At 36.7% G+C, this 24,078-nt stretch overlaps 1 protein-coding gene across 1 annotated transcript; it reads left to right on the top strand.

Moving 5' to 3' along the window:
• Positions 1-1,260: 1,260 nt before the first annotated feature.
• Positions 1,261-22,766, top strand: LOC129254458 (coiled-coil domain-containing protein 62-like). The gene is made up of 12 exons (XM_054892923.2): positions 1,261-1,427; positions 7,397-7,528; positions 8,163-8,425; positions 8,925-9,120; positions 11,730-11,896; positions 12,924-13,025; positions 14,486-14,563; positions 15,753-15,846; positions 16,136-16,237; positions 17,468-17,651; positions 18,234-18,417; positions 18,978-22,766. The coding sequence occupies exons 2-12, from the start codon at positions 7,411-7,413 to the stop codon at positions 19,119-19,121; spliced, it is 1,632 nt and encodes a 543-aa protein (XP_054748898.2). The 5' UTR covers positions 1,261-1,427; positions 7,397-7,410; the 3' UTR covers positions 19,122-22,766.
• The last annotated feature ends 1,312 nt before the right edge of the window (positions 22,767-24,078 follow it).

Below are 24,078 nucleotides of genomic sequence, written 5' to 3'. Positions count from 1 at the left end.
TTCAGGTGATTTAACGGATATGTATCAGGTACCAAAACCCGATTTGAAACGACTCAATACCAAACAAATGTGATTAGGGTTTTAATTATTTTATAGGCAGATTACATTTTAGTTTTTGTTAAGTCTTAATTGTCAGCCGCGAATAATTAAAGTCTCAATTTCTGTGACAAGTTGGACGAATATTAAAATGAACAATATTTTTTAATCTTTAATAATGATATTATATGCATGACTACATAAATATCCCTTTTAAATCCATGAGATTATCATAAACTAAAAAAATAACTTATTTATTATGTGTAAAGAACGTCAATAATTTGCTCTCTCTTTCATTTTAAACCTTTTTTTAGTAACCATACCTGTAAATTTTCACCTTGCGAATTTAAAGTTACGTAAAGCCACCGATACGACATCATGGTCCAGACCTGTGTTACTGTCTTTCCTGTAGAAATTAACTCATTCACCTTTCCTCATTCAAGGCCAAATTATCTTTTCTTTTTAATGAAACTTAACAGAGTATCTTTTGTTTTCGCGGCCCTGCAAAGCTGTTGCCAATATTTTTATGCAGAGTTAATTTGCGTTTAATTTTATAAATATTATTAATTGGTGATGAATTAGCGAGGATTTGTTGGGAGTACTAAATTATTGTAATGTATTTCTTTATGTAAATATTTGTAACTAAAATATCGAAGTACATGTGAGCTTTGAAGGTTTACATATGGTGGAAAGACTAAATGGAGATTCAGTTGTGTTCTTTTAGAAATATTTAACAATAATCTCCATCCCCATAAAAATGTACTTTACTAATATGAAATTCAGAGGGTTGGGTTGGAACATCCATGGCCTCGAAAGTGTTTCCCTTCATTATAATAATGTTGATAGGCTAGGACCATAGAGATCTCTATGGCTAGGACAAATTAATTGTCTCACAAACCACTGACACCTCAAGATCTAGTCTTCGTTTACAGTGCTTCACCGCAGAAGAGGGAGAGGAGGATCGGAGGAGGAGGAAGAAGAAGAAGAATTAGAAGGAGGAGAAGGACTCGGAAAAGGAGAAGGAGAAGAACCGGGGAGAAGAAGAAGAAGAAGAGGAGGAGGAGAAGGAGAAGAAGAAGAAGGAGGAGGAGGAGGAGAAGGAGGGGTGGAAGAACATTTTACAATCAGATGAAGTTAACCAATTCAAAGGGGGTTTCTGATTTCTATATTGAGCGAGCGTAGCGTGGCGATCGAGCAAGTGGTTCGGAAAATTCGCTGTGCGGTCTATTCTGACGCGAATTACAACTCTTGTGAAGAAAGCGGCTGGACTTGAAGTCTATTGCAAATAAATCGCGCAAAATAAAAGTGAAATTGAATTTTCGAAAATTGCTATGCGATTGCTACGCGGCTGCTCTATTCGAAGGCGAATTTTTGAAGCGAGGACAAATTTGGTGAGAAATTACAGTAGTCCTTTCAAATTTACTTAAGAAGTATTTGAAAAATACATATATTACTGTTGAATACATAGATATATTTTAATACCTGCTCGAATAAATCCCGTTGTTGTTTTTTGTTTTTTTTATTGTGTTCTCGCGCTCGATGTGGAGTCGCGACACCGATTGAATTGAGACAGTCCAGACCGTGTAAAGGGCCTGCATTCCAACCGAGCCTCCCGGCGGGTCGTCCCTCCCCACGGCCGTGCCACGCCCGGTGCTGGAAGTGAATAAGTAGTTCACTAACTCGCACTTGAATTTGAGACAACGTGACGGGATGAACGAAATTTGCGCACATTTCAAAATTACATGATGGGGGGCAGGGGGCCCCATGTCTGTGCACCTAGGTATTATTAATTTAACTGAAGATTAGCATGAGCCATGGCCCATGATTGGGCCTAACTTTAAACCTGAGTCTGAGAGTGAGACTGTGACTTTTGTGAGAGTGAGACTGAGTCACTGAGTAATCAAAAATATAGATAGAATTCGTAGTCGTAAATGAGGCGGCATCTAAAAAAACGTCCAGAGTCTGACAATACCTACCGGTATTGCTCCAGTTAAACTTTGAGTGACGAGTTCGAATGGATTTCACCATCCAAGAACAAGAGCATGAAGAGAGGAAAGTCCCTTGCATTTTGCAGGGCTTGTTCTTCTGGTTTCAAAATAACCCGAGGAGGATTAAATGGTGTCAGAAAACACATTAAAACAGAAAAGCATGTGAATTGTGCCAAGGGCAAGGCCGTTACAAAGAAATACCAAATCGGTATAGATCTAGGCCTATGCAGTCAGACCGCAGGTCCATATGCTAATGAGCAAAAAGGCCAGATTCATCCAAATCATCTCGTGGCTGAATCCTCCTCCTTGCAAAATCTCGTGATTCGTGAGATTTTCTTTCTCTAAGAATTTACCTGTTTTAACCTCAAGTTAAATGAAATATTATTGCACTATCAGATAGAGTAAAAGTTACTCTTTCATATTGGTCATTTATTTTGCATACAATATTTTGTTAAATAAGTAAATTTCTGGCCCGAAAATGTGCTTCAAAACTGAATTTTCTTCCCCTGTTTTCTTTTGCAAATTGTGCAAAACTTTTTATTTTGAGCCTCAATGATATCTCTACCACCATAAAGCTGAATTTCTGTACTTTCTCACAATGCCACTCTTGATATGCGGCACCTTTTAATCGGGTCAAGATCACACTTTTCCCACCAAGGTACAAGACGAGATTTCTGAAATTTTATACTTGCATGAAATCCAGAGTTCTGATTGGCTGGATAAGGTTCACAGAACTACAGACGCGGGGTATTTGAGGAGATTACCACATGGGAAGTGTGACCTTCCCACGAACCCAGGCACTGGGACCATTGGAATTTGCCATTGTGTGGTCTCTTTGACCAATCAGAGTGCAGTATTCTTGTTTTCAAACTGCTTTATGTACTTGACAAATGAAAAGTGTGATCTTGACCCGATTAAACCAATTCTTATTTTGAAACCTATATCATTTCAAAGCATACATATTCAGCTTTATCATGATATAAAAATCATTTGGGCTCAAACAAAAATAAAGTGTGAAAATAGCAGCTTTTGTCAGGTGAAAATATTTATTTTGTAGCATATTTTAGATCAAAATTTTAACCTATTACAAAATCTTTGAATAAATCCAAACATATGACCTGAAAGAATGATTCTTCTTCTTTACAATGGTACCAAATTCATGAAATTCGATGCACAATTAGAGCAGCAATGACCGAATGAAAAGAGGTGTTTTGGTCCGCATCAAGCTCATTAAATATGCAAAACATCTCAAGTCATGAATATCACTTGGATGAAAGAAGCCACTTTCTTCGGACCTGCAGTCTGACTGTATGTTTTATTACAGGACAATGAGGAAAAAATGGTGTATACCGGTACCCAGTTTTTGTGTGTCCGGACAATCAATTTTAGAAAGTCATTTGGACAAATTTACAAGTGAATTTTCATCAATTTTTTAATACAAAATGTTAGGAAATATTTTAGAAATCAAAATAGAAGATTACAAACAATTATTGAATTCATATTTTTAGTGTAATCCAAAGACAAAAAAGAAGGCTTCAAAAATATGAAGTGTCCGGACACCCGACCCCCCATCCTATCACATATTTCATCATCATCATCAAGTTACGAGGTGAGGTAATCCTGTTGACCTTGATCTCTTCATCTGAAATTACAGTCATCCATCTCCACACGTGGAGTGTAGAGACGGTTTTGATCATTGAAGATTGAAACACTCAGGCCACCAAAACTTATCGAGTCTTAATTTGAATACATCGATGGAGCCTGAGTCAATAACTTCTTGGGGAGGCTATTCCAGTCATTCACTAGTCTTAGTACCCTGTTAGTGTTACTAAAAACGCATTTGCGTATGTTGAGTCTAGATCGTTCTCTGAATATCTTTAACAAGTATGACCTCGAAGATTTGAACTTGTCGATTGAAAGAAAAAGTGACTTGAGTCCATCTTGACCATTTCTTTCAGTATTTCAAATATAATATTATACAAGACAAAAGAAAAAATGAGTGGAGTCATCACTTACCGCAAATAGACACTATTCAAATATCAAAATTGTCATAGTTTTTATTGTTTGTAAACAATGCACGTATATGTAGCTGTGTAAGCGTAAAAGTACATTAACTCCTCAATCTATTCAATTTAGGTTTCTCTTTGATTTAAAGTGTTAATCAGCATTGACCATTATGCTACATTGTAAAACAACTTTTGAAATCAATATCACATCAAAACTTCAGAGAACAACTAACTTCTACTTTCATTGCATTTGACAATGCGTATTTATATATCATTTCAAGATGTAACTTAAAACAAAAGATCAAACTTTTTAGAAACAAGAAAGCTGATAAAAATCACAATTTTTTTTGGGGGGGTCATTCCAATTACAATAAAGTACACATGTGCCTCATGTAAAATGTGTGTCTTCAAACTTAAATGACCGTATTGACCAATGCAAAGTCATTACATACATATTGAAAAGAAAGTATAAAACTATGATGTCTGATGAAGAAAAACAAAATATATGCCCAAAAACGTTAAATGTTAAACTGCAAATTGAAGTATACATGTATGTCGAAGTATACAGCCAACTGTAGTTTCGAAAGCACTATTGTCAGAAACTAACTTTTTCTTTTATATTGATTCACATTAGACTTCTTTCATGCCAATTTCTTTTGCTTGCCAGCACTTGCAACAGGGATTTACTTACATGTACTTGGTGACAAAGGGTGGATTTACACGTTTAAAATCCTTGTGGCCCATTGAGTTAAAGAGTAGATTCCGATCCAATTCCGAATTGGGATTCGTCATGAGCAAAAAGAAGCTAAGGATTGCGTTGTGCTGAGTGACCATGACTCGTTCCTTCCAGATTAGTTCACTGAGATACCCCTTGAAATTCTGGATGCAAGTACCATTCATTTCTTTACATAGTCTTTAGCTAGTTTCTAAGCACCCTCAGTGGTATCAGTATGCACCTTTGTGATGCCACCGGTTAACACATCCCGATACTATCGCAAAAAACCATGTTTGTGCTCGAAACGAAAATGCTTGTACTTCTCTCGTTCGGCATTGAGTAAAATCGCCAGTCATCTGAGGAGAATAGTAGATCCCTTTTCCACACCTCACTCAAAGATGGAAAGAAGGATCTCCTCAACCCAATAAATCCACTTTATAGAGGATCAGCCAATAACTTCATTTCTCCACAATTCTAAGGATCCAGACTTTGATCACTCTGGGATCTCCACGGTCATACATGTACATGTACTTACATTGGCACCCAGATAGACTTCTTCTATCTCTCCACTCATATCTTTGCCATTACCATAAGAAGTCATTTGTGTACTTCCTAGTGATGTCTCTTAGAAACTTCACCCAATCAATGGATGTCTTTTTTATAATCAAGACCAGATGCAACTGCACTGCAATGGAAAGAAGATTGCAAAATCCACACTCTGGTGAAAATGGAGATATATCAAAGATTGAATGTTTGTGAACAGTACAAGTTTTCTCATGCTTCCAGGACACGGATCCTCGGCATCTCCATATCTTGCTTCCTTTTCTCTTTTTACATTCAATCGCTAAGTGGCGTGGCTGAGTGCAGAGCTCACAGATGATTCTCTTTGCAAGAACATTGTGGTTTTTCAACCATTGATGAAATTTGTCGTCTTGAGCAAGAAGTAGTATAAAGTTGAAAGGATTTCTCCACCTCAAAAAAATTCTCTGTCATAGGGTTCCTAGAAGTATATTTTTTCCTTGACATGGTTGGCTCCGGTGTTAGTGGAGCAGAGGTGTTTTCTCATGCTTCCAGGACACGGATCCTCGGCATCTCCATATCTTGCTTCCTTTTCTCTTTTTTTACACTCGATCGCTAGGTGGCATGGCTGAGTGCAGAGCTCACAGATGATTCTCTTTGCAATAACATTGTGGTTTTTCCAACCATTGATGAAATTTGACGTCTTGAGCAAGAAGTAGTATAAAGTTGAAAGGATTTCTCCAACTCCAAAAAAGTCTCTGTCATTGGGTTCCTAGAAGTATATTTTTCATTGACATGGTTGGCGCCGGTGTAAGTTGAGCAGAGGTGTTCAACAAAAAAGAATTGTTGAAGTTTGGAGGGAAATTTTGAGTTTATAAAAGGCACTTGTATGAGTCTCATCACCCAGATAAAACTTGCTCCTTGTCTGATTTTAACCACTGTCCTTCCTCCGTCTCTACATTTAGTTTCGTTTTGGCTTCTCTTCCAGTTACTTGTAACAATGGGTCAAAACATTCTATGCGAAAAGTTAATAATTTTTCCCCTGTTCAAATAGTTTTGACAATGCTTCAGAATGTTGTGATACAGCTCTTGTTAGGACTAAGTCTCAAGAGAAGTACTCAGTCTGTGAAAATGGTTGGGTTGAACAATCCATTTACCAAGACAAAAGCTGATAAGACATCTTTCCCAGTGCTTCACATTCTTTGCCCAGAAGAATTTCCTGATCTTGCGAGGCCATTTTCTGGCATCCCCAACTACTTCTTGTATTTCAGTCCATAGATTAAAAATATCATAATTTCTAAATGACATTTTCCTCTTGTAATATACCCTATGTTACTCTTGATACCAGACCAGTCCAGATGCACTCATTCTCCATATTTATGATAGGCCATGTGAAATTATGAAAAATAATGGCATGCAATAAATCTCCTAATGAATTATTGGATGATCTGGTGTAAATACATAATAATAATAATGAACCATTCTTTTATAGCGCATATCACAAAAAGTAAATTTAAGTCCCTATGCGCTTGAAAGAAGAAAAGAAAAAGAGAAAAAAAGAGAAATAGATATATGGTCAGTGTCATATAAAGATGAAAATACCTTGGCACAAATTCCAAAAAATATTATTATAAAGAAAGAAATAAATGTGTCTTTAAAAGACTCTTAAAACTCTCAATTGTATCGGCAAGTTTCAGGTTAAATGGTAACTTGTTCCACAGCTCTGCTGCAGCGTGTTGAAATGACCTCGCACCATAGAAATTTGTTTCATTTAGAAACTCTAAACCAATCACAAATCGAATGAAAGGAGAGAAGGAGGGGTAGAGATGATGTTGGAGGGAATTTAATTTTGAGTGCTTGACCTCTGCCTCCACACACTCCCTTTTTTTACACATGAACGGATGTGATTGGTAAGGGGGGCCTTCAGAGCAGGGCTGAATGGCTTCTGAGTGGAAGTGAAATAGTGGTCAGAAAGGGGTGGGGTGTCAAAGCAGCATTATACATGTACTTGAGTGTCCCCCCCCCCCCCCCCCCCCGTTCCGCATATCGCTTGTTTGAGGTTAGTATACTGTGTTATTCATATTTTTTGTAAAATATTTTTAATCAATTATGGTTATCCTTTGTCTTTACAGCTCCTAAGTTTAAAATGTGCGAATCCAGTAGGGCTTCCATAGGCCAAAACCTGTCTTCAATGAGTACCATCCATGGAGAACCTTCGCCTTACCCTACGAAGGATCCAAAACAGTCTGAACGAAAATGGACAGGTATTGACAAGCCTAAATATTTCAATTTAGTTAAAATTCTTTGGGAGAGTTATTTATTGATATAATATTTAAAAGGGAAGACACATGAGTTCAGTTGGTAGAGCAGTCAAGTTATGAAGGATCGTTGGTGAAGAATTAAAGGTCCCTCAGAGTGGGTATAAAGCTGTCAGTCTCCTTGTTGCTATACTGACAAGCATATACCTCTATGTGTATCCAGTAAAATCAATTAAAAATGTATTAATAGGCCCGAGTCATTACGTTCATTTTGAGAAAAAAAATTTTAATGCTATTAATACATAGTTGGTTAGGGTTAACCAGCGGGGGTAAAAAAAAAAGGGGGGGGGGCTTTCCCCAAAAGGTGCTCAATATTTCACATCTTTACACGGATGAAATGGCAATCTATTTACCATAATTCATTGAAATCATTTTAATTTAGTTGGAGAATTTCAAGAAAATGAAGAATATTCTCTTTTTTTATTTTCACTTTATGTCACATTAAATATTAATGTCTTCATGTGGGACTAGAATTTTAATACAAGTATTGGCAATTGTATTCTCTACAACATAACATGTCTTAAACACAGAGTCAAACGCAGCCAATATTAATCGTTTCAAATTGTTTTCAATCTAACAGACAACTTTAATTCTGAGCCATTCCACAGTACACCAAAGTCGCTCTCCTACCCCACCCTGCTCCCTCAACACAGTGCAGAACCCTCCCCTTTGCACCCAGCTACCCCTAACAAGAGTTCACCCCTGGCTAGTGGGGCAGGCTATGGCAGTGCCGATAGGAATGGGTTGGCACTGAAGAAGAGCAGCAGTCCAAGTTCTTTGTACAGCCCCCAGAGAATGCAGTCTTCCCCTGGAGCATTCCTGCAAAGCTCCCTATCACCAAAGGTGAGATTCCTCTTGTTTACTTTATCATTTCTGCAGTAGGTCTTTTGTGCATGGACACGGAAACTACACTACGTCTCAGGCTTGAATTGAAATTTCTACCCTTTGACTCACCTGTCTCGCCTGCAGAGCAAGAATATGTAGGCGCCGCTTTGATAAACATTGTAAAATGTGTTCTTTATTCTAGCGGAAGATGTGTTCTTTATTTTCTATATAGCACCGCTATGAAAAACAGCTAGCCGTTATGAGCTGGTTGTTGTTTTATCCTGTTGAAAGATGTTTTTATGCATTAATAAATAAATTTTTGTTTTAGACAATTACTAGTAGTCAAAAGTCTATGCCGCATTTTATAGCAGCAATTTCACTATACAGGTGTCTTCATGGCGTCTTTCCCGCATTCCCCATTATTTTGTCTGACGGATTGTGAGGATCAGTAATGAAAAGCCACTTGTTTACTTTTGATGAAGTTATTTGGTGTTAATGATTTTGTTTCCATTTGCAGAAAAGTTATACATCAGACCTGGAAAACACGACCATTCAGAAGCAGCGTCAGGAGCTCCAGCTACTGATCCGTGAGCTCCAGGATAGGGACAGGGAGCTCAATGAGATGGTGGCTTCCCATCAGAGACAGCTCCTGGCTTGGGAGCAGGACAGACAAAAACTTCTCGGACTGGAGACTAAGTGTGCCAGATATGAAGGTAATTGCGTTCTTTCAACTTTTTGGGCTTGTATTTTCAAAAGAGGTTTCAATCGTACCATGGTACATAACCATGGCTTATGCAGATTTGTGTACATAATTACGCTTGTTTCATTGCGTACACTACAAAAAGTTCAATTATAAATGTGTGCTTTCAGCAAAGGGCACTTATTTGAAGTGTGATAAAAGGTTTAAATGTGCATAAGGCATGGTTTTGTACCAAGGTTCAATTGAAACCTGTTTGTTGAATAGAGGCCTTTGTGTCTCGGCAGCCACCTATTTTGAGCGGTTTTATCATAGTCCACTCTTCATTAGCGAAGTTGGCTAAGTCGGTAAAGCGTCCGCCCGTCGAACCAAAGATCGTGGGTTCGAGTCCACCCGGGCGGATGACTGAAGCCAGTGCGTTGTGTGTAAACGTCTCTCCCCTGTTTAATAGATGCAGGCTATGTTACAGTGGAAAACACTCCATCCCTCGGATAGGACGTTAAATGGAGGCCCCATGTAGAGGAGAATCACCACCTTTGCACGTTAAGAACCCACTGCACTATTCGAATAAGAGTAGGGGGAAACCCGGTGTAGTGGTCCACCAGCATTCCCCAACCAGTTATCGGGAGGAGAGACCTGCGGGTCACAGTTCTGTGTGCGCGCCCTTCTAGGCAACCCAGATTGGCTGGCTCCTCCAATGCGCCTTTGAATGTCTTTGACAGATATATTATGGCGCTATACAAATGCTGTGCATCATCATCATCATCATGTTTGTGTCTCGCCTGAGCATAGTTTGTTAGAGACTTAGTGATCACTTTCCCTGTTAGTTTTTCGGTCTCTTAGTCTGTTACAAAAATGTTAAATATTTTGTTCATCTTGCTCTTATTTTAATATTTCTGCATCAGTTATGTTCACACTTGATACATATGATCCTTGGGCAATACCACATGTGTGTGTCCGTGAGGATAATGGGGTCAAACATCATCTAGGGGTCAAATGATATAAGGTCAAGTCCATCCTTTTTTAACTTGCTCTTATTTCTTAATTTCTGCATCACCTTACTGCTAACGACTGGTCCATGATCAAATTTTGGGGAAAAAATGCATTATGCTCTTTTTCTGAAAATGTGAATGAAATCTATCTTTTCATTTGAGGTTCAAATTAGCTGCAAGAATACTAATATAAAACAATTTTGGGTGATTCAGTCAGACCGCAGGTCCCTATGCTAATGAGCAAAAAGGCCAGATTCATACAAATCATCTCGTGGCTGAATCCTCCTCCTTGCGAAATCTCGTGATTCGTGAGATTTTCTTTCTCTAATAATTTACCTGTTTTAACCTCTAGTTAAATGAAATATCATTGCATCATCAGATAGAGTAAATGTTATTCTTTCACATTGGTCATTTATTTTGTATACAATAGTTTGAGAAAAAGTGAATTTCTGGCCTGAAAATGTGCCTCAAAACTGAATTTTCTTCCTCTGTTTTCTTCTGCAAATTGTGCAAAACTTTTTATTTTGAGCCTCAATGAAATATATATCACCATAAAGCTGAACTTCTGTACTTTCTCACAATGCCACTCTTGATATGCGGCACCTTTTAATCGGGTCAAGATCACACTTTTCCCACCAAGGTACAAGACGAGATTTCTGAAATTTTGTACTTGCATGAAATCCAGATTTCTGATTGGCTGGATAAGGTTCACAGAACAACAGGCGCAGGTAGTTTGAGGAGAATACCACATGGGAAGTGTGACCTTCCCATGAGCCCAGGCAGTGGAACCGTTGGAATTTGCCAGTGTGTGTGGTCCCTTTGACCAATCAGAGTGCAGTATTCTTGTTTTCAAGCTGCTTTATGTACTTGGACAATGAAAAGTGTGATCTTGACCCAATTAAACCAATTCTTATTTTGAAACCTATACCATTTTAAAGCATACATATTTAGCTTTATCATGATATAAAAATCATTTGGGCTCAAACAAAAATAAAGTGTGAAAATAGCAGTTTTTGTCAGGTGAAAATAATTATTTTGTAGCATATTTTAGATCACAATTTTAACGTATATTACAAAATCTTTGAATGAATTCAAACACATGACCTGAAAGAATGATTCTTCTGCTTTACAATGATACCAGAATCATGAAATTTGATGCACAATTAGAGCAGCAATGACAGAATGAAAAGAGGTGTTTTGGTTCGCATCAAGCTCATTAAATATGCAAAACTTCTCAAGTCATGAATATCACTTGGATGAAAGAAGCCACTTTTTGGGGACCTGCCTACTGACTGGATTGCAATCATTTAGGCCAAAGGCCAAATTGGTTTAAAATCGTAGCCAATCGTATGATTGCTATGATGTCATTACGACTAGATATTCAATTCCCTTTTTATTCTAATAAGGGTTGTAGCATAGTCACAGTCACAGATTTTAATATAAGTATTCGTATGATAATTTAGAACTTTACACAGTAAGATGTTCCAAGTCTCAATATGAGATCAAATTTTATTACATTTTCATTCCACAATCGAGTCGGCTCTTACTGTTTACTCTAAAGCTTCATCCATATTTGAATAATGTCGTGAATTCCCTTTTCTTTCCATCACCGTCTAACTTGATTTACAAACAGGTGAGCTGAAGAACCGGCGCGAGTATATCAAGAGCTTGAAGACAAGGTTGAAGGTCCTAGGATCTCAAGACCAATCTAAAGCTTGTGCTCTGGAGACCATGCAGGAACAACTTAGGCAGCTCTCGGATACTGCTACAGCTATCAAGCAACGGGCCAAAGATGCAGAGGTGATCATCATTTCTTAAAGGGATGGTCCGGGCTGAAAGTATTTATAGCTTAATAAATAGAGTAGAATTCACTGAGCAAAATGTCAAAAATTTCATCAAATTCGGATAACAAATAACAAAGTTATTGAATTTTGAAGTTTAGCAATATTTTGTGAAAACAGTCGTCATGAATATTCATTAGGTGGGCTGATGATGTCACATCCCCACTTGTTCTTTTGTATTTTATTATATGAAATTAGGTTTATTCAAATTTTTTCCTCCAAGAAATAGACAAATTGAATTGACAACAGATTTAGTGCATTAGATATTTATTGCTGCAACTTATTTCATTATAAGGGAGACATATTAGTATGAAATAATGAAAAAAATGTGATTTTATGTAATGACATAAGAAAACGGAAAGTGGAGATGTGACATCATCAGCCCACCTAATGAATATTCATGACGACTGGTTTCACATTGCTATTAAACTTTAAACTTCAATAACTTTATTATTTTTTATCCGATCTTGATGATATTTTCGGCATTTTGCTCAGTGAATTCTACTCTTTGTATTAAGATATAAATATTTTCAGCCCAGACCATCCCTTTAACCCATTGCCTACAGAAACTGGGTGGTCCATTAATACATCCTGTGATATACAGATGGAATTTAGTAGTCAACTGGTTAATTCTAATAGGATTTGGGTATTCCAGAGTTATTGAGTGAGGACTGGGTTAGGTGCCATGATAGCCCCCTCCCCCAGAAAATTTGATTCACCATCATTTCATCCCATCTAGTCTAAGTGATGTTAGACCGAGTGGATATTAGATGTTCATGATGGATAGAGAGATGGAAAATTGGAAAAAAATATGCAAAAAATTGCATCTAGAGACCAAATGAGTAGTAGACTAACTGTTTTAAACTAACTGGGATTAGACCAAGTGGCAAGGAGGTTATGTGGGTGTAGACCAAGTGGCAATTTACCAGAGATACTACATAGACACATACACTACATTGTTTTCTTTATTTCTGTGTATGTATCAGGAGGACAATGCCAAACTAAAGACTGCAGTACATGTCCTATCAGAGAAAGTGAACTATTTTGAAGCAAGGGAACAAGAGCTGACCGCTGTTGTCAGGTTAAAGGTAAGTCTTGCCCTTTAATTGACCTTCTTTTTAGATTAGGTATAACTGAAGATAAATAATTTTTAATTGTATTATATTGTCAGATAAAATGAGTCTTACATAAAACAAATGTTGTGTAAAAGATACAATCTAGAATCAGATGTTTACAGGTATTGACAAATTAACAACTATAGGTTAGAATTACAAAAGTTGGGGCCTCGGCAGAAATCTTTTGGGTATCAAACCGCTTCTCATATTTAAAAAAAAATGGTGCAGAAATATCAAGGTACAAACTCATGCAATCACTGAATGTGTAAGATAAGTGTTTGAAGGTTGTTAATGGTATACCATTCCTGTGATAAGCATGGTCTATTATTGCATGCTGCTGCATTAGACCATCCCCCCCCCCCCCTGTCTGCTGACCTAGTGCCTCGTAGGCATGGTGTATAGCAAACCTTGGCTATTTGTTGATTTACTCCCCCCTCCCAAAAAAAAGACAATGTAAAGTATATGATGGGGATTGATTTGTACCTCTCATTCTATCATAAGCTAATTTTTCAACTTTCAGCCAAAGTAATTTAGACCCTTTTAAGGACATTCCACAGTTAAAATGAAATCCATGGCATTTTCACAATATTTGGCACAGTTTAACACCTGAATATTTCAAATGTGCAAAAAATAACATGGGTTCATGTGCTTGATTTTTTGCTATTGAGCTTTGAAGTTCACCCAATTTGAAGTTCTCAAGAATTGCGCATTCAAAATAATTTGTCATTTTTAGACCCCATGAGATCACTACGTTGACGTTAAACCTCAATAGTGAAGATGGAGAATCCATTCATATTGCTATTTGTTTGCCCTTTCAAGGCTAGCTGCACCTTCATATCTTTCAAATGGTTGAAAGATAACAAAAACACAACTTCAAAAAGTTGAAATTTCTTTAACAAATCCGAGAAGTACAAAAAATGCTGCATTTTATTCAAAATCCATGTCATTTTCAACAAACTTTGCAGGCTTGTAGAGGAAAGTGTACATAAAACATTGTAAACATTAAAAAATATGGATTCATTTCCTTATTTTCAAACTATCAGCACTTTTGTTGGAGCAAGTATAACTATTAAAACACCAAAAATATGCCAAATATTTTGTATCTATGTGAGGAAAAATTCCAAACCACTCTACCATATATTCGATCTCGAAGTCATATTTGTCATACTTTGTAGCACCTAAGAGTAAAGTATTCGGAAATTGTAGTAGTTAGTATTCAATAAACATTGGTACATGGATTATTTTCTGCTGATGAGTTTGATAAAATAAGACATCGAACCTGCAGTTAAATGCAGATCCTGTGAAAATCAGCTGATACCTATTGAAGCTGCTGATTAATCACCTGTTCATCCATTGTGACGTTGATGCGCATAACAGTAAATATACGCAGATCATGATATAACTGGAATGTTCTTAATTAATTCTTGCTACAGAATAAAGATCTTATTGATGCCTCTGCACACATTGCTGAACTGAGCGGAAGACTGAAGAAACTGGACTTGGTACATAAGGTGAATTACAAGTTGATTTTTTTTAAAGGAAAAACATATTGCAATTCATGGTTACTGTTTTTGTAAATAAATTACAGTACTGGGGTGGTATTCTGAAAATTGTCTTAACTTTTCTCGTAACTTTTCTTGTAAGTCGGCAAGATAACAGCTCGCTAAAATTCTCTTAAATCGGTATTCTGAAAATTGTCTTATCTCTGTAAGGACCTCCTCTATTTTATCTCTGACACGCCTAATATTTTGTCATCAACCAATCATTAAACTTTTTATATGCTTTGGTCAACCAATAGAAGCGTCCCTTCTTAAAAAATAATGAAGCGCATTGTTGACATGGGGTGTTATTTCCTTTACGCCACCGACGCTTATGCCTGTACGCTACTGTGCTAAAATCGGCTAAAATACACATGGCTTTTCTCAGAGTCATATTTTCTCTGAAAAGATTCATCATCTCGAATGCCAATTTTCAATTGCTGAAAAGTCTACAAAGCCATCGTTATGTTATAACGTCTTTGGAATGTCTCCTTTTGTAAAACATGATGTTCTTGCGTGATGCAGCAATAAATAATTATTGCAGAAGGACAAATATTGCCTTCAACATTAAGTTACAATAGCCCCCTACCTCTTGTAAATTTTCTTGCATTTTGCAAGGAAGTTAACAGAATGCAAAGATAAAGAGAATTTTCAGAATTATTGTAACTCTAAAGATACAAGAATATTTCTCTTGAGACAATATTCAGAATACGGCCCCAGGCTGTTACTTATTTCAGTCATGAAATGTTTTTAGAAAACAATAAAGATACAGGAATGTGCATGTAAATGATGTTATTCCATATGCTTATTTAGGAAGTAAGGAAAGGGCATTTTTCTTCTGAAAGTCTTGTGATTGAAGTAATATAAAAAGGGCTTTGTTAATGTATTGAAAAATTCAGAATTCTTATATTTTCATGCATTAATTATTTGTTCAGAAATGTATTTTTTTTTACTGTCATGGCTGGCAGCATGTTAAACAGAGGCCTGTATCCTGACATTTATTACTGTTTGTGCAGTTTTAAAAAAAATGGTTGAAAAGAGTATTCAAATCTTCATGTTGACATCTATCTTGCAAGCAGATTCATGCGTGTATGAAAGTACAGGAACAAGGATCATGTAAAACATGATTTCTTTGTAATACTCACTGTTTTTTTTATTGCAGGAAACTAAACAAGAAAAGGAGAAGGAGAAAAAGAATGTGGTTGAACTTAAAACACAACTTGACGAGAGTTTCTCAGAAGTGGAACAACTCAAATGTAAGTTTTCTCATACTATGCACAGTGCAGTTAGGGTTAAAACAATTATTGTGAGTTTTCTAATGATTATAGCATATATATAAAGAATATTTTAGTAATTGCCATTCAGATGCCCTAATGTTTGAAATAATGTGACAGAAAAGGCAACCTCAATATTGTTCTGGCTGAACATTTCAGTGACTCCAAAATCACACAGTACCATATTTCAAATGCGCATTTCTCAATGACCTTTACCCCACATTGCGAACTCTTGATCGGAACTCATTATTTTTAACCTTTTACCTTGCAGCTGATCTGATTGAAAGGGCAAACAGAAGCACTGAGCACAAGATTGAGATCACCAAACTCCAAGAACAACTAAAAAACATGGAGGCTGAACTAGAACTCTCTGGTAAGAAGTCATATCATCACATTTATCTTTTGTTCATGACTCCCCTATTAGTGGAGAAAATCAAGTTCTTCTATTCATTTCTTTCAATTCTAATAGCTTGCACAGCTTTGAATTAAATAAAAGAATGATACAGTGACTCCAAAATCTTACATAAGAATGGGCAAGAAGGGCATCAAAGTATGAATAGACTAGAAGCCTATACAGAAATTTGTACCTAGGGTACTATGAATAGACAGAAAGTCTATTCAGATGTGCCAGGGTAAATTTCAATAGGAGTTTCATTCATTGTTGGTGCACTTTTTGATTGATTGCATTCTTTTTCATTTCAAAATTCAACAAAAGTTACAATGTAAGGCAAAACACAAAAATATATTATACAGAAATGAGAAGAAGGGAACCCACTGGAAAACAAAGCTTGTTAGTGTGGGTTCCCTGCAATAAATAGTTAATTAAGGTATATCTTTGATCAATGAAATTCAAATCGTAAATTAAAAAGATTTGTACAATGAAAAGAAAGCCTCATGAAAAGCCTTAAATGGAAAGCCTCATTTCAATCCTTAATTGATTTGCTCAGTGTTACCTTCAAGACATGACTTGGTACGTAATGCAAGCTTATGAATACATCTTTTGAATGAACTAACTTAGAAAATTAACCTTCATTATATGAAGTATTAGGTATAAGAGGTATTTAAAATACCCTTCTTAAGAAGAAGGTTAAGTTGATAGTGTCAAAATCTCTGGTATTTCACATAACAAAAATTATACCAGACGAAGGATTATTAAATTCTCTCGAATATTGCTACATAGATTTTTTCATTAGAATAAAGCAATGAAAAGTTATTGTGAGTTGAATAAGGAGAGTACATGTACGTGCAGAACCCCTACTAAGCTGGCACCCTAAAATTAATGTGGTGCAGGGGAGATTGTGTACGTGGCAGGCAAAGACTGAAAGAAAAGACTTGGTTGCACGGAAGGCATTCTTAATGAAATGTACGGCAGTTGCAAGGAAGGGAAAACCAGAAATGTGTTTTGTGAAAGAGACAGGTTGGCAGCTCTGGGCAAGACATTGATATTTATTTGCCTCACTCAATCCAGGAATAATTGCTTGAAATGCCAAAGGCAAAGCGTTTTATTTGCTGCAATGCTAAAGCCGAGAAAATAATTGTTGAGAACCAGGGGTATCATATATGACTTAATACCATTGTTTTTTCTCTGACTTTTATATTGCAGGAGAGAGAGAAAAGCGGAAGGATCAGCTTCTGGATCTGCAGCGCTCCAAACAGGACAGAACGGATGCCGAGCTGACCTCACTCAGGCAGGCCTACGAGAGACAGCATCGGGAACTCAGTCTGTTACAACTCAACATAGAGAGTCAAAGAGACAGGGCAGAAGAAGCCATTTCAAAGATATCACTGTAAGTTACACGTGTACCATCTCTTCCACATGTCATATTACTACCCAGCTCAAACTCCCCCATAAGTCTCGAGACAAGGGTCTCATATGGCATGTTATTGCCCAGTTCAAGCGCACAATAAGTCTTGAATCCATAATAAATAAAGTACTCCACCATCTATAAAGCATTTTTACCATAAAAAAATCTCCATATTGAATCAAACAGTTAAATGGGTATTAGCCTTTAAAAGCTCATCAATTTAAGTTATATATCATTTTATAAATCTGAATGAAAAATGAAAAAAAATTGTCAACTTGTTATGGGGTTTCAATGTAGCTGCACTGTAACATAATGTTATTTGAGCTTATAATATTTGAAGAGATGTGGCACTTTTATGTCATCAGTGTTTGGAATATGACATTGCTTTGTAACATAAAATTTGTTCAGAAGTTCACTTGTTATAGATTTCTACTTGCAAATTAGCCTAAATAAGATTGGCTAATTCTGAGGAGCATTACAGCTATAAATTGCTTCTACAGGATACTTGTTTTGATCATGGTTTTTTAAAATTGATTTTTAATTTTTCTTTTTCATTATTTTTAGGGAAACTGACACAATCTTTGATTCTAAGAAGACAACACCAACAAAGAACGGCCTTTCTGCAGCCTCCATCAGCCCTGTGAATGGGGAAAGCCCCTTTGTGAGTAGCGCAGGAGAAGGGGGCATGGCTCTTAACCACAGCAGTGTAGATACTGAAGAGCTACTTGAAGCAACTCACTCTGAGCAGGTACGTGAAGTTTTGAGGCCACATGTGTTATCATCCATCTGAATTTCATAATCAACTTGTCGTGTACATCATCATATAAACCAGTCAGATGGTTTGGTACTGCTTTGAAATGATAATCATTAAATATCCAAACCAGTGCTCATACAAATAAATCTCTATTTTAATTGGACATTTTCAGACTAAGATTTTACGGGGGGTCAATTTTTGCACTCCCTCCCCTTCAGATCTCGGCTGTCAAACATCCAATTGACACAAAATTTGCACAGTTTTTTAAAATTACAAATGTTCCCTTATGTAGGTTTTTTTTTTTTTTTGCTAATGTATTGTTTTGTATTTTGATATACTGCATTATAAAAATGAGACATATGTATTGCTATTTGTTAATATTTACCTCAAATTTGGTACTCTGATACTAAATCTTTTGCTGAAATTTGGTTGAAGGCATTTCCAACGTTACTGTTTATGGATAAGGTCAAAGTTGAATTTTCACCTTTCATCCTTCATCTCTATTATTATTATTATTGATCTGATGTGTGTTTGTTCTATTTGTGTCTTATTAGCTTGGTATGTCACCCACCAGCAAACTACACAGACTGCTGACAGAGTCCAGGCAGATGGTAGAAAACCTGGAACAGTCTACACTACCTCCTTTCATAGCCAACAGTAGCCCCAGCAGGGACCAGGTGATCATATGGCCTCGGTGACAGAAAGAGAGAGAGAGAGAGAGGTAGACAAACAGAGTGTGAGGCGTAAAGAGAGAGAGAGAGATGGTGTGAGAGCGAGAAAAAGAAATGGACAAAAGAAGAGACAGAGAGATAGACAGATAGAGAGAGACACAGGGAGACAGAGAGATACGGAGACGGAGGAGGAGGATTAGAGGCTGTGGAAATGGAAGCAGGAGGAGAAAAATATATGGAGATCGCAAGAGAAAAGAAGGCTAGGACTCTTAAAAGAATAGGAGAGCACAGTCAAGCCGCAGCGCTCGCACAATCGCTCGTATTTATACAAGTCGTATGCACAAAACTTTCGTCGCTGCATATGTAATGAGCAATGACAGACCTGAATTCGCAATAGAATAACTCTGGAAAGAAACAACACATTTTCATGAAATCTTCGGGGTCATGGAGATAAAACAATGAACTTTCATTTGTCTAAAGAAAAATCTTAGGTGAATTTAAGAAATACTTGAAAATCTTAGAGATTTATCGGTGGAAAATGTGTATTGTTACTCGTTTACAAAACATCCTGAAAATTAAGTTCTTTATACACGATTCACCGAAATAATTGCTTCAGAGTCTCAAGAAACCTTCTTTCTAGTAAAAAGTACCAAAAATGTAATATTCTACGATCTATACCAGTCAGGAGCTAGCAAAATATAACCAGTGTTCCAAAAGGCTGAAGGAAAAGTTGCTCGCCGTACGAACGCGATGTTTTGATCGGCATCTCGCCGGGGGTTCCCCTGCAATGCTTTACACGAGTTCCGTACACCTGCGAGCGAGGAAAACAGTGCGCGCCCGCCTTGTGTCCATCGTGATTAACCGTACGGTATATTTTATAGTGAGTGTACCCCCGTTACCAAAAGCCCACTGTCTTACATTATTCTACCACTCGTTGACTATTGTGTTTGTATCACTTTTGGAAGTGAGTCGTCGTCTCCGAGTCAGGGTTGTTTTAGCAGGGCGTTTTAGAAGTTATGGTATTTGTCTGTTTATATTGCCATCTTCATGTTCTTGGTATAATATGTATTGATCGATGTTTGATACTGTTATTTTTTATACTCCAAAAAGTGATAAAGAAATGAAAATCAAAGTTTAACACTACAAATTCATGTATACATGTAGTTTTAAGCAATTTTATTTTACCCATGATGATATAGCCATACTATTGGCATGAAATTATTTAATCTCTTTGGTAAATCAAAATTTTAATCCACGTTAGATGAGGGTACAGTGATGGATCCCGATGAAAGGGCACAAGCTCCCCCTCCCTCCCAAACCCCAAAGGATTTTTTTGTGGGGGGGGGCTTGACAGTAATAAATAAAAAAAATGGAAAAATTACAACCCCCCCTTAGGCTCAACATGCACACAATGCACTCTTTTTATTCTGAAAATACACCCTTGCCTTGTAAATCATATTTCAAAAGTATCATTAAGAAAATCATTTAAAAACACACCCCCCCCCCCTCTCTCTCTCTGAATATGTTTCTTTTTTCCTTGTTTCCTCACTCTTCTCTTTTTCTAGTATCTCTTTCTCACTCTCACCTCTTATATTTCTGTCATTTTTCTTCCCTCACACACATACTCAATTCTCGACCGCACATAGGCCTATCAATTGAAAATAATGGGTTAATCAGGCACAAAAAAGCAGTGTACTAGATGGAATTAAATAGTGCTCCAAATGGCAAGACAACTTTTATTAACAACTGACAGTGGATGAGCATGCAAAAACATATATACATTAAAAAAACTGTACATCTCAGTCTTGTGTGAATACCTGACTTGTCACAATTTACATGAGGTATAGGAATGCTTGAAATGTTATCATATGGGCCCTACCACATGGCCTATGGTAACTACATCATACACTGTAGTACAAATCACAAAGATGCCTACATTTATATCCTATGATGTATTTCCCAGAAGTGTTGTAATAATAATATCAAACAGAATAGTACTTGAGACACTTCTAACAGCTTTGGAAGAGAGAGAGAGAGAAAAATAAGTTTCCAGGTATCTCCACTTCGCCGTGGTGAAGCGCCGTGGTGTAGCGGTTCTGACTCTCGCCTTGTAATCAGAGGGTCGTGTGTTCGAATCCCACCATGGCCTAGCGTCCTTTGGCAAGGCGTCAATCCACAATTTGCCACTCTCCACCCAGGTGTTAAATGGGTACCCGGTAGGATGCGAAAGCCTATGTAGTATGCCTAGCAATTGAGTCTTAGAACTCTTGTTGGAATGCTCCCCAGGGAGTGGAGAAGGTGCATACATTGTATGCGGGCATGCAAGGATCCGATGACCGGGTTAATAATATATCTGTAAAGCGCTTAGAGACGTCGTTCCGATGTGTTAAGCGCTATATAAATGCGGAATATTATTATTATTATTATTATTATTTACCGGTGTTTAAAAGGAATGTTTGTACAAACTTCTGTCTTCTTTACTACATGTACTTCACACACAAATTTAAAACTTAAATCTTTCTAGAGAAAACAACTTAAATGTTACATACAAAAATACATGAAAAAAATTAACCTTTTTTATAGTAACATAACAAGTTTAAGAATAAACATACTTTATAAAACTTTGTTTCAGAAGTCATTCAAGGTAGAATACAATCAATACACTATGCTTAAAAAAATCACATACTTTTCTACAATATACTGTATTGTAAAAAGAAACATATACCAGTAGTCCAGTACATTGGTTTTTCAGATCATAACGCAAATGGTGTCAATTCTCAAGTAGGTCTATCTGCACTGCATATCTGGAGTAAAAAAGAATACATGTACACTTGCACACTTCATAACTGTGACTGAGAATGATGTATCCAAAGTATTATTTCTTCATGTCACAATGTCTACCTTCTAAGTACCATCTTTATTGATACTGTACATGGCAAGATACCTCTTGTACTTGCATTTAAATTCTTAAAAGCAAGAATTCTAGCACTATCTTTGGCAATTTCTTATAAATAGAAACAAAATAAAAGAGGCAACTTAAATGTGATTTGAATACACATTTTTAAATGCAAACTACATAAAAGAATATATCATATACATTTTCTGAAATAAATTATGTAACAAAAATACATAAACTGGAAAGAAGAGATGTTATTCACATATTCCCTTTTTGATTCACACACATGTCGGAGAATATTTGCTAGAATATTTCCTGATAAAACAAGTAATCCTAGAATGTACTTTGGCAAATTGCTTTTAGATACAAAATAAATAGTAAAGTGAATGAGCTATACATGCATACATCTCTTTGTAAGTCACACATGAAACACAATTTGGACATCATCATGTGAGGCTTGAACAATAACACGAAAGAATGAAAAATAATATGACCGTGATGCATATTCTATAAAATATAGAATAAAACTGAAGCCACAAAACCAAACAATGGTTAAATATAAAACATCAAGCATCATATTTCCATATCTTCGTATTCAGAGTCTGTGCTTTCTCTGTCATATTCTTTTGACAGGATATCAACTTCCAAGCCACTTTCAATATTTTCATCATAAAGGATACTTAAAGTACTGCTCACAATAGAATCATCCTCAACATCATCATCACCATCATCATTGTTATCATCATTACCAGCATCATCGCCACCATCATCACAATCAGCTGAATACTCTGTTGTGGTGTCACATGTTGGCGTAGATTGAATTGGTATAGTTACATTAGGAACATTTTCAGTGTTTGCATCTACAATCAGTGCCACATTTTCTTTTATCTTTAACACATTTACAAAGCCTATTTGTACATTTGCTCTTAGAACAAGCACAGCCTCGAGTAAGGTATATAACATTTTCTCTAATGCGATTAATATTTTCTTCTGTATCCCAAATAATACTGACCTTGTTCTTATCATCTTGATTTGTTACATTATATCCATAAAAAGAAATGTTTGGGTATAAAAAAATGTACATTTAAAAAATTTCTGCCCAACACACCTACATTGATGTCGATATCCATGTAGGAGTGAGCTTTGCAATTTTCACTCTGGTCCCAACGAGTGAATAAGAGGAGAACATAACATGATAAGTAGGTGGCGTGGCTTATTTCCAGCTTTTCAGCTCTCATGATGAGCTCTCTCTATTATAGTGGATTGCATGTTGAAGTATTTCTTGAGGAAAGATGTAGCTACTTCCATCCCTTTCTCCTGATGAGATATAGGCAATCCTAGTAATCCTATCACTCTCAAATTGTTCTTGTGAGAAAATCAACATATCTTGTGAATGCAAGTTAATCTGTATTGAACATACCAAGACATGCCGAAGCCTTTTTTCTGTAGTGCCTGCCATCCGGTAGCTGTGATGCTAATTGCCTTTTCATAACCTCTGCGAAGCCTTGGAGGAGGTGTATGAGGGTGTTGTTCATCTCCTGGGTAGCGTTCTTGATGATGTCTCTCCAACCAACTAAGTCTTCAATCTGTCTCCGAAAGCAGATGTTGGAAAACTGAAGAGCAGTTTGGGATCCTTTTGGCATTCTTCTATGAAGATTATGGCATCATTATATATGTAAGGCGTTTAGATCCAAGATCTTCTGCTTAGTCCCGATGATGTTCATCCAAGGTCTGGTGATGGAATGATGCAGGATGACAAGGCATCGGAGGTCATCTCTTTTTTACATTGACCAAGCATTAACAAATGCTCTCTGAAGATCATTCCTGCAATTCAAAATGAAAACTTCATGTGGGGGTGGAAGGAACGGGGTGAATGCTGTTGATGTTCATGCTGATATAAGCAATTTCCATATCCTCTTCTTCAATAATCCGTATGCTATCATCTCCATTCTTTATCACTTTTTACAACTGTCGTTTCATTTCATCAACATACTATTGTCTACCCTTCTCTTTAGCGTTTAGAATGCCATTCTCATTTTTTTCTGTAAACATATATTTCCTTGCTTTGAGCTGCGTTTTGAGCATTTC

This window comes from Lytechinus pictus, chromosome 2 (genome assembly GCF_037042905.1).
Source record: "Lytechinus pictus isolate F3 Inbred chromosome 2, Lp3.0, whole genome shotgun sequence".
In the NCBI taxonomy this organism is placed as follows: Eukaryota; Metazoa; Echinodermata; class Echinoidea; order Temnopleuroida; family Toxopneustidae; genus Lytechinus; species Lytechinus pictus.
This window is presented reverse-complemented; position numbering and strand designations above follow the sequence as displayed.